The following is a 12,716-nucleotide window of genomic DNA, read 5'->3' as shown; positions in this document are numbered from 1 at the left end:
ATCTCTTCCTGATTAAAGCCAGAGGGAGAAGTCTCAGTCTCAGGAGAGAGGAGGCTCCAGTTCACCCAGTCACCCCCAGTTTCTCCAGCATCTTCCAGGGCTTGGGGAAGGTGTTTGAGTTTGGTGTCCCCAAAATCAATGTCCCCAGTGCCACATCCCTGTGGTTTCTCAGCACTGACCATGTCCCCCGTGCCACATCCCTGTGGTTTTTGAGCACTGTGTCCCCAGTGCCACATCCCTGTGGATTTTGGGCACTGTGTCCCCAGTGCCACATCCCTGTTTTTTTTGAGCACTGTGTCCCCAGTGCCACATCCCTGTGGTTTCTCAGCACTGTGTCCCCAGTGCCACATCCCTGTGGATTTTGGGCACTGTGTCCCTAAGTGCCACATCCCTGTGGTTTTTGAGCACTGTGTCCCCAGTGCCACATCCCTGTGGTTTCTCAGCACTGTGTCCCCAGTGCCACATCCCTGTGGATTTTGGGCACTGTGTCCCCAGTGCCACATCCCTGTGGTTTCTCAGCACTGACCATGTCCCCAGTGCCACATCCCTGTGGTTTTTGAGCACTGTGTCCCCAGTGCCACATCCCTGTGGTTTTCAGCACTGACCATGTCCCCAAGTGCCACATCCCTGTGGTTTCTCAGCACTGTGTCCCCAGTGCCACATCCCTGTGGTTTCTCAGCACTTCCACCTCAGCCATGAACCCCCAAGTCCTGCTCAGCCACCAGAACCATCCCACCTCCACCCCACCCTCCCTGATCCCCCCTCAGACCCTCCTGTACAACCTTTCCATGGATGAAAACTCCTGTAGGAAGGAGCTGTGTCCCCCCTGCACCAGGGGATGGGAGCTGGAAGCATCCACAAACAATTATCTCATCTCTTCCTTCCACCACGACAGCCTCAGCTCTGCCTGAGCTATTCCTGCTGGCTTCCCTGTAATTTGTGCTGCAAACTTCCCACCACAGACGCCCCACACCTTCCCCAGCAGTCGGCTGCGATATTTTGCTCTTCCCACCAGGATACTCTTCCTGCTGTTCAGCTTGGATTGTGCTGGCTGCTTCTTGAATTGTGTCCCAAGAGAGCGTGAGCACAGCCCTGCTCCTCCCTTCTTCTCCTGCACGCCCCCTGTGCAGCAGCTCTGCTTCCAGCCTGGCTCATCCCCATCCCCGAGCCCCTGGGGCTGCCAGAGCCCTGACCCCGGGCTCTCCTTGGGGCTCCAGGCCTTTGCTCCCAAAGTGGAATTCATCTCAAGGAATGAATTTCAGTGATCCCAGGATCACTGAGATCCCAGAACCCAAGGTGGAATTAATCTCAAGGAATGAATTTCAGTGATCCCTGGATCAGTGAGATCCCAGAACCCACCCTGTGCCCATCCCCTGTGAGAATTCCCAGAGCAGGCTGGATTGGAGCTGCCCCATTTCCCAAGGTGGAATTCATCCCAAAGCACACAATCCCAGGATCTCTGTGATCCCAGAACCCAAGCTGTGTCCATCCCCTGTGAGAATTCCCTGGATGGGCTGGGTTGGAGCTGTCCCATTTCCCAAGCTGGAATTCATCTCAAAGAATGAATTTCAGTGATCCCAGGATCAATGAGATCCCATTTCCCAAGCTGGAATTCATCTCAAAGAATGAATTTCAGTGATCCCTGGATCTCTGAGATCCCAGAACCCAAGGTGGAATTCATCTCAAGGAATGAATTTCAGTGATCCCAGGATCAATGAGATCCCAGAACCCAAGCTGGAATTCATCTCAAGGAATGAGTTTCAGTGATCCCAGGATCAGTGAGATCACAGAATCCCCTGTGAGAATTCCCAGAGCAGGCTGGGTTGGAGCTGCCCCATTTCCCAAAGTGGAATTCATCCCAAAGCACAGAATCCCAGGATCACTAAGATCACAGAACCCAAGCTGGAATTCATCTCAAAGAATGAATTTCAGTGATCCCAGGATCAATGAGATCCCAGAACCCACCCTGTGCCCCATCCCCTGTGAGAATTGCCAGAACAGTCTGGGTTGGAGCTGCCCCATTCCCAAATTGGAATTCATCTCAAAGAATGAATTTCAGTGATCCCTGGATCTCTGAGATCCCAGAACCCAAGCTGGAATTCATCTCAAAGAATGAATTTCAGTGATCCCAGGATCAGTGAGATCCCAGAACCCACCCTGTGCCCATCCCCTGTGAGAATTGCCAGAACAGGCTGGGTTGGAGCTGCCCCATTTCCCAAAGTGGAATTCATCCCAAAGCACAGAATCCCAGGATCACTAAGATCACAGAACCCAAAGTGGAATTCATCTCAAGGAATGAGTTTCAGTGATCCCAGGATCAATGAGATCCCATTTCCCAAGCTGGAATTCATCTCAAGGAATGAGTTTCAGTGATCCCAGGATCTCTGAGATCCCATTTCCCAAGCTGGAATTCCTCTCAAGGAATGAGTTTCAGTGATCCCAGGATCAATGAGATCCCATTTCCCAAGCTGGAATTCATCTCAAGGAATGAATTTCAGTGATCCCAGGATCAATGAGATCCCATTTCCCAAGCTGGAATTCCTCTCAAGGAATGAGTTTCAGTGATCCCAGCATCCCTGAGATCCCAGAACCCACCCGTGCCCACCCCCTGTGCCGTCACCAGCCCATCCCTCCCCCCGCGCTGGCAGCCCCGCTCCCCTCCTGCACATTTCCCTCCCCAGCCCCCAATCCCGGAGCTTTTCTGGGTGTCCCCGCGGAGGAACCCGCGGACGAGCCCGCAGACAATGGGAGGAGAGGCTGCGCCAGGGGAGCAGCGCAGGGCGAGTCCCGCCCGCGGAGGGAGCGCGGGATGCGCGTCCTGCCCCTTCCCGGTGCTCAATCCTTCCCTCGGTGCCGCAGCACCGAAAGCAATGGTGAAGTTGCTAATAATGGCACTAAAAGAAAATATGCTACATCTGTTATGGATAGCAGTACAAAATTAGCTGATCACACCTCTGACACCCAAGATGTCTTCACTTAAAATACTCGTTGGCTTTACTTTACATAATTTGCTGATTATATTTAAAAGAAATACAATTTTGCAATTACTGTTCTTTCTGGTGTGCTATCTATGCATCATTTTCTTTTTATGTTTATATATTTCTCCTTCATTAGTGCAGTCTGAAGGGTGATTAGATCCCTTCAAACATTTTACAGAGGTTAAACGTTGATTAAGATTTAATTATTACTGTAAATAGCTTGGAATGACATATGGTGCAAAAACCTGACATATGTGCATTTGAATAAATGAAGTGCTATTTCCCATGATGCTTCAGTAGCTGTTTAACAGCTTTGCTGAAGGGTTATGTTGCACCTCATGTTAAGATTGCTTTGATGTTATATTTTGTTGGGTTTTTGCAGCTGAAAGCTAAGAACAGTTTTTCCAGTTTTTAAAAACATTGAATATTTTAAATACCTAAATTGTTTTGCACAAATTTTTGCTAATTTGTCTAACTAGGTTAAACATTTTCAAAAGCATTTCGATTTTTAACGTGGGTTCCTCGCATTGTGTCAGCAGCAGCGTGGGTTCGATGTACAGGATTTCGAAAATCCCAGTTTTCCTGAGGTGTCCTGTCCCGGCTGGGAATGGGGACTGGGAGTGCCACGGATCCCTGCTGGGGATGAAGAGATTCCAAATTATTTCAGAGCAAGGGGAAGCTTCAGGAGAAGCTGGTGGAGGGGAAAAAATAAGGAAAGGGATGGAGATTTGGTGGAGATGGAGAAAGGGGCAGGAAGGGTTTGGCTGTGAGGGGGAGTTGAGCCAGGTCTTCCCTCGTGGCACTTTGGCTTTGCCAGGTCCAGCTTTGGGCTGCAGGGAAAGGAAGGGATGGAAAACTGGGATGGAAAGGAAAGGATGGAAAACTGGGATAGAAAAAGGATAGGAAACTGGGATGGAAAAAGGAAGGGATGGAAAACTGGGATGGAAAGGAAAGGATGGGAAACTGGGATGGAAGAGATGGAAAACATGGGAAACTGGAAAAAGGAAAGGATGGAAAATTGGGATGGAAGGAAAGGAAAGGATGGGAAACTGGGATGGAAGGAAAGGATGGGAAACTGGGATGGAAAGAAAAGGATAGGAAACTGGGATGGAAAGGAAAGGATGGGAAACTGGGATGGAAAGGAAAGGATAGGAAACTGGGATGCAAAGGAAAGGATGGGAAACTGGGATGGAAGGAAAGGATGGGAAACTGGAATGGAAAGGAAGGGATGGAAAATTGGGATGGAAAAAAAGGGAAACTGGGATGGAAAGGATAGGAAACTGGGATGGAAAAAGGAAGAGATGGGAAACTGGGATGGAAAAAGGAAGAGATGGGAAACTGGGATGGATGGGAAGGGATGGGAAACTGGGCTGGAAAGGAAGGAATGGAAAATTGGGATGGAAATGAAGAGATGGAAAACAGGGCTGGATGGGAAGGGATGGAGAGCTAGGCTGGGAAGGGAAGGATGGGAAATTGGGATGGAAAGGAAGGGATGGGAGCTGGGCTGGGAAGGAAGGGATGGGAGGGGAGCTGGGCTGGATGGAAAGGAAGGGATGGGAGCTGGGCTGGTGGGAAGCGTTGGAGCTCAGACACTCTATAATTCATCATCTCTAATTCCATAACCCATCCAGCGCTGGCAGGCAGAGAACGTGCAGCGCTCCGTGTGCCACAAACCATCCACGGCAGGGAGGGGGGCTGGAGCCTGGAGCGCAGCACGTGAAACAGCAGCTGAAGGAGGGATCGACACAGAATTAATCCCATCTCCTCCTTCCCCTCTCTCATTGCTGGGTCTCTCCCGTTCTGATCCTGCTCCTCTTTGCCTCCGCAGATTGAGACAGCCCAGCTGGAGCCAGAGATCGCCATGGCCACCAGCAGCAAGACTGTGGTCTACAACAAAGGGTTGTGAGTGCCAGAGGAGAATCCCAGCCCAGGAGGTCTGGGGAGGGAAGAGGGGGAACTCCAGACCCCGCCTGGGAGAAAGCGAACAAGAAGAGGAAGATGAGATAGCAGAGCTCAGCGATAGGAGCTGCTCCCGGCAGCCCGGGAGGGAATTAACACCTGCACAGAACTGACACCTCACACCACTCAAAAAGATTCACATTAAAAGTTTTAACCTAGCAGCAGGAGCAGCCGCTACAACAAATAAAATCCCGTTGAACCACTTTAGGACGAGCTGACAGAAGTCAGAGTCACTGGCACTGCACAGCGGGAGCTGAGGGGTGAGCCCAGAGCTGGCTGCAGACCCAGACATCACCCAACACCGCCCAGCACAACCTCTGCTCACCGAGCCCGGCCCCTGACGCTGCTCAGCGCCGTGGATGTGATTGATCAGGATCGATCAGGGCACTGGGGATGCCTGGCACTGATTCCCTGCCCATCCCACCCCAGCAGCCGAGTGCTGAAGAGGAGCTCCCAGCTCAGTGTGCCCAGCCAGGGCTCTGCTGTGCCCCTCCATCCTCCTCCTCCTCCTCCTCTTGCCCTTCCCTGCGAGACTGGCTGGCCCTGGATCCCCCCACCTGCAATTCCACTGGGCTTTGCCTGGATTTCAAGGTCCTGGAGAGCCGAGGTGCCCACACGTGGAGTGATGCTGGAGCTGCTCTGTTCCTTTGTCTGTGCCACCCAGCACGGACCCTCTGACAGGGAAGGTGTTAACCTGAGCCTGCTGGCTAAGCCACACCTTGCTGAGCTGGTGTCTAAGGACAGGATGTGGTTTAAGCTTGGATCAATCCCCAGTGGGCAGGCAGTTGGACAAGGATCATTGCAGGCCCCTTCCAACTGGAATAATCCTTCTCCTTCTCCTTCTCCTTCTCCTTCTCCTTCTCCTTCTCCTTCTCCTTCTCCTTCTCCTTCTCCTTCTCCTTCTCCTTCTCCTTCTCCTTCTCCTTCTCCTTCTCCTTCTCCTTCTCCTTCTCCTTCTCCTTCTCCTTCTCCTTTTCCTTCCCCTTCTCCTTCTCTCCTATTTTCACCAACCCCTCCACCCAGCAAAGCCAACTGTGCCCAAAGCCAGGTGCTGGCAGCTGTGCTGAGCTGGTGGCTGTGACTCTGCCTCTGGGGACATCTGTCTGTCTGTCTGTCTGTGTGTCCCTTCAACAGCTCCTCCCTGGGGTGGTTGGAGGGGAGAGCTGAGTCAGCCCCACACTGCACCAAGTCCTGCTCTCCCTGGGTTTGGGGCCACAGTTTGGGTTTTCTGGTATCTCACACCCAAAATTCCTGAGGGAACTCACTTGGGTTCATTTGGAGCATGGCCACCAGCAGAGCATTCCAAAGGCAGGATGTCCCTGTAGGATCCCTGTCCCTGCAGGATCAGTGTCCCTGCAGGATCAGTGTCCCTGTAGGATCAATGTCCCTGTAGGATCAGTGTCCCTGCAGGATCAGTGTCCCTGTAGGATCAGTGTCCCTGTAGGATCAGTGTCCCTGCAGGATCAGTGTCCCTGTAGGATCAATGTCCCTGTAGGATCAGTGTCCCTGCAGGATCAGTGTCCATGCAGGATCAGTGTCCCTGTAGGATCCCTGTCCCTGCAGGATCAGTGTCCCTGTAGGATCAGTGTCCCTGCAGGATCAGTGTCCCTGCAGGATCCCTGTCCCTGTAGGATCAGTGTCCCTGTAGGATCAGTGTCCCTGTGGGATCAATGTCCCTGTAGGATCAGTGTCCCTGTAGGATCAGTGTCCCTGCAGGATCAGTGTCCCTGTAGGATCAATGTCCCTGTAGGATCAATGTCCCTGTAGGATCAGTGTCCCTGCAGGATCAGTGTCCCTGCAGGATCAGTGTCCCTGCAGGATCCCTGTCCCTGTAGGATCCCTGTCCCTGTAGGATCAGTGTCCCTGTAGGATCAGTGTCCCTGCAGGATCAGTGTCCCTGTAGGATCCCTGTCCCTGCAGGATCAGTGTCCCTGTAGGATCAGTGTCCCTGTAGGATCCCTGTCCCTGTAGGATCAGTGTCCCTGTAGGATCAGTGTCCCTGCAGGATCAGTGTCCCTGCAGGATCAATGTCCATGCAGGATCAGTGTCCCTGCAGGATCCCTGTCCCTGTAGGATCAGTGTCCCTGCAGGATCAGTGTCCCTGTAGGATCAGTGTCCCTGCAGGATCAGTGTCCCTGCAGGATCAGTGTCCATGCAGGATCAGTGTCCCTGTAGGATCACTGTCCCTGTAGGATCCCTGTCCCTGCAGGTTCCCCATGGGGACAGAGCCATGTTCCCACCCTTCAAATGCCCATTTCTTGTGGGGTTGGGGAGGGTGGGGGAAAGGGGAAGCCAAATCACCACTGACACAGAATGTATTTGATGATTTATTGCAATGCCTGGAACTGGGGGCCTGAGCCCCCCAGGTGTGGAGTCAGACCCACAGGAATGGGAACCACACAGTGGGGCAGCTCAGGGCTGCTGGTTCTGCCCTGCCCTGGTGTGAATCAGGAATAATTGCACAAAAGGGGCCAGTGCTGTGGGTTTACACATCAGCAAACAGGACAGGAGGAACCAGCCCCAGACCCTTCACAGCTGCTGCTGCTGGGACAGCTCCCAGTCCCAAACCCTGCTGGAAACCCAGAGTGGGCTCAGCTCCCCCCTGGGTGCTCTGGATTTACACCAGGACAGCTGGATTTGGCCCAGTGGAGTTCCTCTAGTGCACTAGATGAGATGAATGTACCCCCCAGAGGATGGGGCTGGGGTTTGGGGAGCCCACAAGGAGGTGACAGCTGTCCTGGGGACACTTATGGCTGTCTGTCCTGCTGGGGAGCAGATAACTCCTGGGGATGCTGGCAGTGCCCAGCCTGGCAGAGCAGCTGGGGGTGCAGGCTCCCCCTGGCCCCACGTCCAGGGGGGTGTGTGGGGCAGGGAAAAGCTGCTGGGAGGCTGGAATTCCTGTCAGGGCTCCGTGGAGCCAAGGGGGATGTGCTGCCCTCCTCCTGCTGGGTGCCAGGAGAGGGGACAGGAGCAGGAGGAGGCTCTGGCCCCATCCCTCTGCGGTGCAGCCCCTTCCCAGTGGGTTTGGGTGATGCTGGAACCCTTCTGCTCCAGCTTCCCCATCCCAGGATTTTGTCTGGAGGAGGGGGAAGGAGGAAGGGACGGAGGCTGAGCTGTGCCGTGAGATTCAGGAGAGGTGGAGCGAGCAGGGAGTGATTATTCAGGTTTTTTTGGGTGATTTGGGTTTGTCACAGATCCAGGGTTTGGGGGCTGAGCTGGGCTCACCTGACTGCAAGGAATTTCCAGGGATGAAAGGAGGCTGGGCTCTGCTGCCTGTGCTTCTTCAGGAGAAAAGCAGGGATGGAAAAAGCTCAGCCTTGGGGAGGAGCAGCAGGTTTTCCCCGGGTGGGAGGGGTGTGGATGCTTTCCCTGCACACCCCACATCACCTGCAGGGCTCTGCCCGTGCCGGGCGGCATCGGCGGGCGGGCTCATCCCATTAATCAGCCAGCATCACTATCAGCTCGGAGAAGAGAAGGGATTTATGGATTTATCGAGCTCCGGGAAGGCAGAGGGCCCGATCCTGGCGGGGACCAGCTTGGGGGATGTCAGAGGAGCTGTGCTGCGAGCGTGGCTCGGCTCGGAGGCAGCTGCTGCGTCAAACAAGTGACAATCACAGGCCTAAATGAGTCTGGATTTGTGTCTGCCCGCACAAACCCCGTCAGACTTGTTTGGCTTCGTGCGGCAGCAGAACGGGGCTCAGGCAGCTCGGCGGGGTTTGTGCTGAGCAATGGAACATCCCGGGCGTTCCCTGGGGTCACCTCTGGCAGCTCCCAGATTTTGTCCCAGTGCCACTCCAAATGTCGTGGCCCCTGGTGCAGCTGGGCAGAGCCAGCACGCCCTGGGCTCAGCTCCCGTCCCCAGCCGCCTCTGGAAAAGCAGGATCGTGGGTTGGTTTGGGCTGGAAGGGACCTGGAGTCTCAGCCCGTTCCCAGCCCAGCAGAGCAGGGTGGAGACCCCGGGGTTTGTCCCCACATCTCCCCCGGCACAATCAGGAGCTGTCGGTGACCCGCAGGACGAGGGCTCTGCATGGTGAGCACGTTGTGGTGGCCCTGTGGTCCCAAACCCTTGTGCTCCCGAGGTCCCAGCTGAACCCGGCTGAAATTCCAGCATCCCAGCGAGGCTGGGGTGCAATTCCAGCTCAAAGCTCAGCACAGCCTGGGGAGGTTCCAAGGCAGCTCCACCCTCAGGGCTGGGACGGATTTGGGAATGTCCCGCTCACCCTTCCAGTGTCCCCGGGTGGGTTTTGGGACAGCAAGCCGCGCCGGGGAGACTCCAGAGCACAGCTAATAACATTCTGCACGTTCATTTAATCTAATTTAATCTAATTTAATCTAATTAATCTCCTAATGCACAGAGCGGAGCCAGGTCTGGGGAGCAGCCCCGAGTGTTTGCATTCCCGGTTTGCTGTGGTGGGGGCGCCGCTCGCATCGGGAACTTCACCTCGGCACAGCCCCGTAATGAGACCGTCACCCTCATCTCCCCGAGTGTTTAATTAGAAATGGCACCGTTAATTGATTTCTTGGCGATGCTAATTAAGGAATAATGAGGAGCAGGTTGCAGCGAAAGGTGCCAGGGAGAAGGTTTGGGTCTCTGCTGGAGGATGGGGCTGTTGGCAGCTCCCTGAGGCGGCCAGGGGACAACGAGGGGACAACGAGGGGACAACGAGTGGTGTCACCAGTGTCCCAAACCTTCCAGCTGGCCAGGGGACAACCAGGGGACAATCCCAGGGTGGTGTCACCTGTGTCCCACCTGTGTCCCAAACCTGCCAGCCAGCCAGGGGACAATCCCAGGGTGGTGTCACCCGTGTCCCAAACCTTCCAGCAGCCAGGGGACAATCCCAGGGTGGTGTCACCCGTGTCCCAAACCTTCCAGCCAACCAGGGGACAAACAAGGGGACAATCCCAGGTGGTGTCACCTGTGTCCCACCTGTGTCCCACCTGTGTCCCATCTGTGTCCCAAACCTGCCAGCAGCAGGGATGGAGATCCCGAACCTGGGATTGCCTTTGGGGGGTGAGGTCTGGGCTCCCCGGGGTGCCCTGGGGACATTCCCGGGGTGGCAGTGCCAGTCCTGGTGGTGGCGGCTGTCCCCAGCTCTGGCTGTGTCCCCAGGTCCCTTTAGCAAACCCCATTTTGGGGTTTTTCCCGGTTTTTCCGGTTATTCCAGCCCTGGCAGCTCACGCTGGGGTCTGTTCACCCTGACAGCGAATTCCTGGGAAAGGGGAGGGCTCAGCTGCCAGCGGCGGGGGGGGCACCCCAAACACCCCCAGGACACCCCAGGACATCCTGGGATACCCCTGGACACCGCCTGGACATCCCAGGACATCCTGGGACACCTTGGGGCACCTTGGGACATTCTGGGACACCCCCGGACATCCTGGGACATCTCGGGGCACCCCTGGGACACCCCCAGGACATCTCGGGGCACCCTGGGACCCCCCTGGGGCAATCCCAGAACACCCCAGGACATCCTGGGACACCGCGGGACACCCTGGGGACACCCCGAGGCACCTCCACGACACGCCCAGGGCATCCTGGGACACTGTGGGGCACCTGGAGACACCCCCAGGACACCCCGGGACACCCCCAGGACATCTTGGGACACCCCAGGACACCCCCAGGACATCCCGGGACATCCCGGGACAGCCCAGGGCTCCGGCTGTTTTTAACCCTTCGGTAGCCACCGCCCGCGACTGCTCGTGTAACACTCGGAACTGTCGGAATAAAAGAGTCAAAACTCAACTGGGTGGGATTTCACTGGGATCGGGATAAAGGGATAAAGGATGGGGTTACTGGGATTAAAGGATGGGGTTACTGGGATTAAAGGATGGGGTTACTGGGATTAAAGGATGGGGTTATTGGGATAAAGGGTGAGGTTACTGGGATTAAAGGATGAGGTTACTGGGATTAAAGGATGGGGTTATTGGGATTAAAGGATGGGGTTACCGGGATTAAAGGATGGGGTTACTGGGATTAAAGGATGGGGTAATTGGGATAAAGGATGAGGTTAGTGGGATTAAAGGTTGGGGTTATTGGGATTTAAAGGATGAGGTTATTTGGGTTAAAGAATGACGTTATTGAGATTTAAAGGATGATATTAATTGGGATTTCATGGATGAGGTTATTGGGATTAAAGGATGGGGTTATTGGGATTAAAGGATGGGTTTATTGGGATTTAAAGGATGGTGTTACTGGGATTTAAAGGATGGGGTTACTGGGATTAAAGGGTGAGGTTATTGGGATTAAAGGGTGAGGTTATTGGGATAAAGGATGGGGTTATTGGGATTAAAGGACGAGGTTATTGGGATAAAGGATGGGATTATTTGGATTAAAGGGTGAGGTTATTGTGATTTCAAGGATGAGGTTATTGGGATTTAAAGGGTGAGGTTATTGGGATTTAAAGGGTGAGGTTATTGTGATTTCAAGGATGAGGTTATTTGGATTAAAGAATGACGTTATTGGGATTTAAAGGATGAGGTTATTGGGATTTAAAGGGTGAGGTTATTGGGATTTAAAGGGTGAGGTTATTGGGATTTAAAGGGTGAGGTTATTGGGATTTAAAGGGTGAGGTTATTGGGATTTAAAGGGTGAGGTTATTGGGATTTAAAGAATGAGGTTATTGGGATTTAAAGGGTGAGGTTATTGGGATTTAAAGGATGAGGTTATTGGGATTAAAGGACGAGGTTATTATGGGCTGGTTTTACAAGGAAGGAGCTGCTGGGGATGGGAATTTTCCTTGGGAAAGGGGCTTTGCCAAGAGCAGAAATTATGGATTTGGTGTGTTTGTTTATAATTCTACTTAAATAATTTAAAAATCTTTATAATGCTAGAATATAAAAATATGTATAATTATAGGCTTTTTGTATATAATTCTCATCTAGTACATATAATAAAATATATAAAGCAATTGATATATTTTAATATATCAATTAAAATATTAATATATCAATTATATTAATTATATTGATAATATATGTAATTATATTATCTATAATATAAATCCTATAAAGCACAATCTATATTTTATATATACACATTATGCACACAATAGATGTGTGCACACTAATAAAAATATATAAAATATAAATTAAAAATTACGATATGCACATGCACACAAATAAAAATATATAAAATATAAATTAGAAAATACGATATGCACATGCACAATAATAAAAAGATATAAAATATAAATTAGAAAATATGATATGCACGTGCACACTAACAAATATATATAAAATACAAATTATAAATTATTATATGCATATTATATATGCATTTGTATGGATATGTTTTATTCATGCATATATATGTGTTTATATGATATATTTTAGGTAGAATTATCTTATTTACATATATATAATTTTATACATAATTATATATAATTCTATATAATTTATTTATCTATATAGTTATCTGTGTATTATTTATATTTATATTATTTATGTTTATACTTATATTTATATTTATTTTATTTTATATGTATTTTTATTTTTTATTTTTTTATTTTTATTTTTTATTTTTATTTTTATTTATATGAGATGTGTTTTCCCCCAGATTCCAGGAAAACCTGGGAAGGATTCCTGACTTTTCCCCTGAGCTGCCCCCACCCCGATTTCCCCCCGTGTCCGGGGGTCCCGGGTGGGTCCTGTCCCTGCAGGGACATTCCTGAGGGAACTGGAGCTCCCCCAAAATCCAGCCCTGAGCACGTGAGGAGCTGCACTGCTGGAGCTGGGACAGCTGGGACACCCCAGGGACCCCAGGGACACCCCAGGGACACCAGG

The 12,716-nt window shown here is 51.7% G+C and overlaps 1 protein-coding gene across 1 annotated transcript in view; it reads left to right on the top strand.

The window, feature by feature from the left end:
* SFXN5 (sideroflexin 5) overlaps positions 1 to 10,074 on the top strand; it is a 102,553-nt gene extending 92,479 nt beyond the window's left edge. The window contains exon 14 of the mRNA XM_056490228.1: positions 4,807 to 10,074. Within this exon, the coding sequence (XP_056346203.1) occupies positions 4,807 to 4,884 (78 nt within the window). The 3' untranslated portion in view covers positions 4,885 to 10,074. The remainder of the gene's footprint in view (positions 1 to 4,806) is intronic.
* The last annotated feature ends 2,642 nt before the right edge of the window (positions 10,075 to 12,716 follow it).

This window comes from Oenanthe melanoleuca, chromosome 4, assembly GCF_029582105.1.
Source record: "Oenanthe melanoleuca isolate GR-GAL-2019-014 chromosome 4, OMel1.0, whole genome shotgun sequence".
In the NCBI taxonomy this organism is placed as follows: domain Eukaryota; kingdom Metazoa; phylum Chordata; class Aves; order Passeriformes; family Muscicapidae; genus Oenanthe; species Oenanthe melanoleuca.
This window is presented reverse-complemented; position numbering and strand designations above follow the sequence as displayed.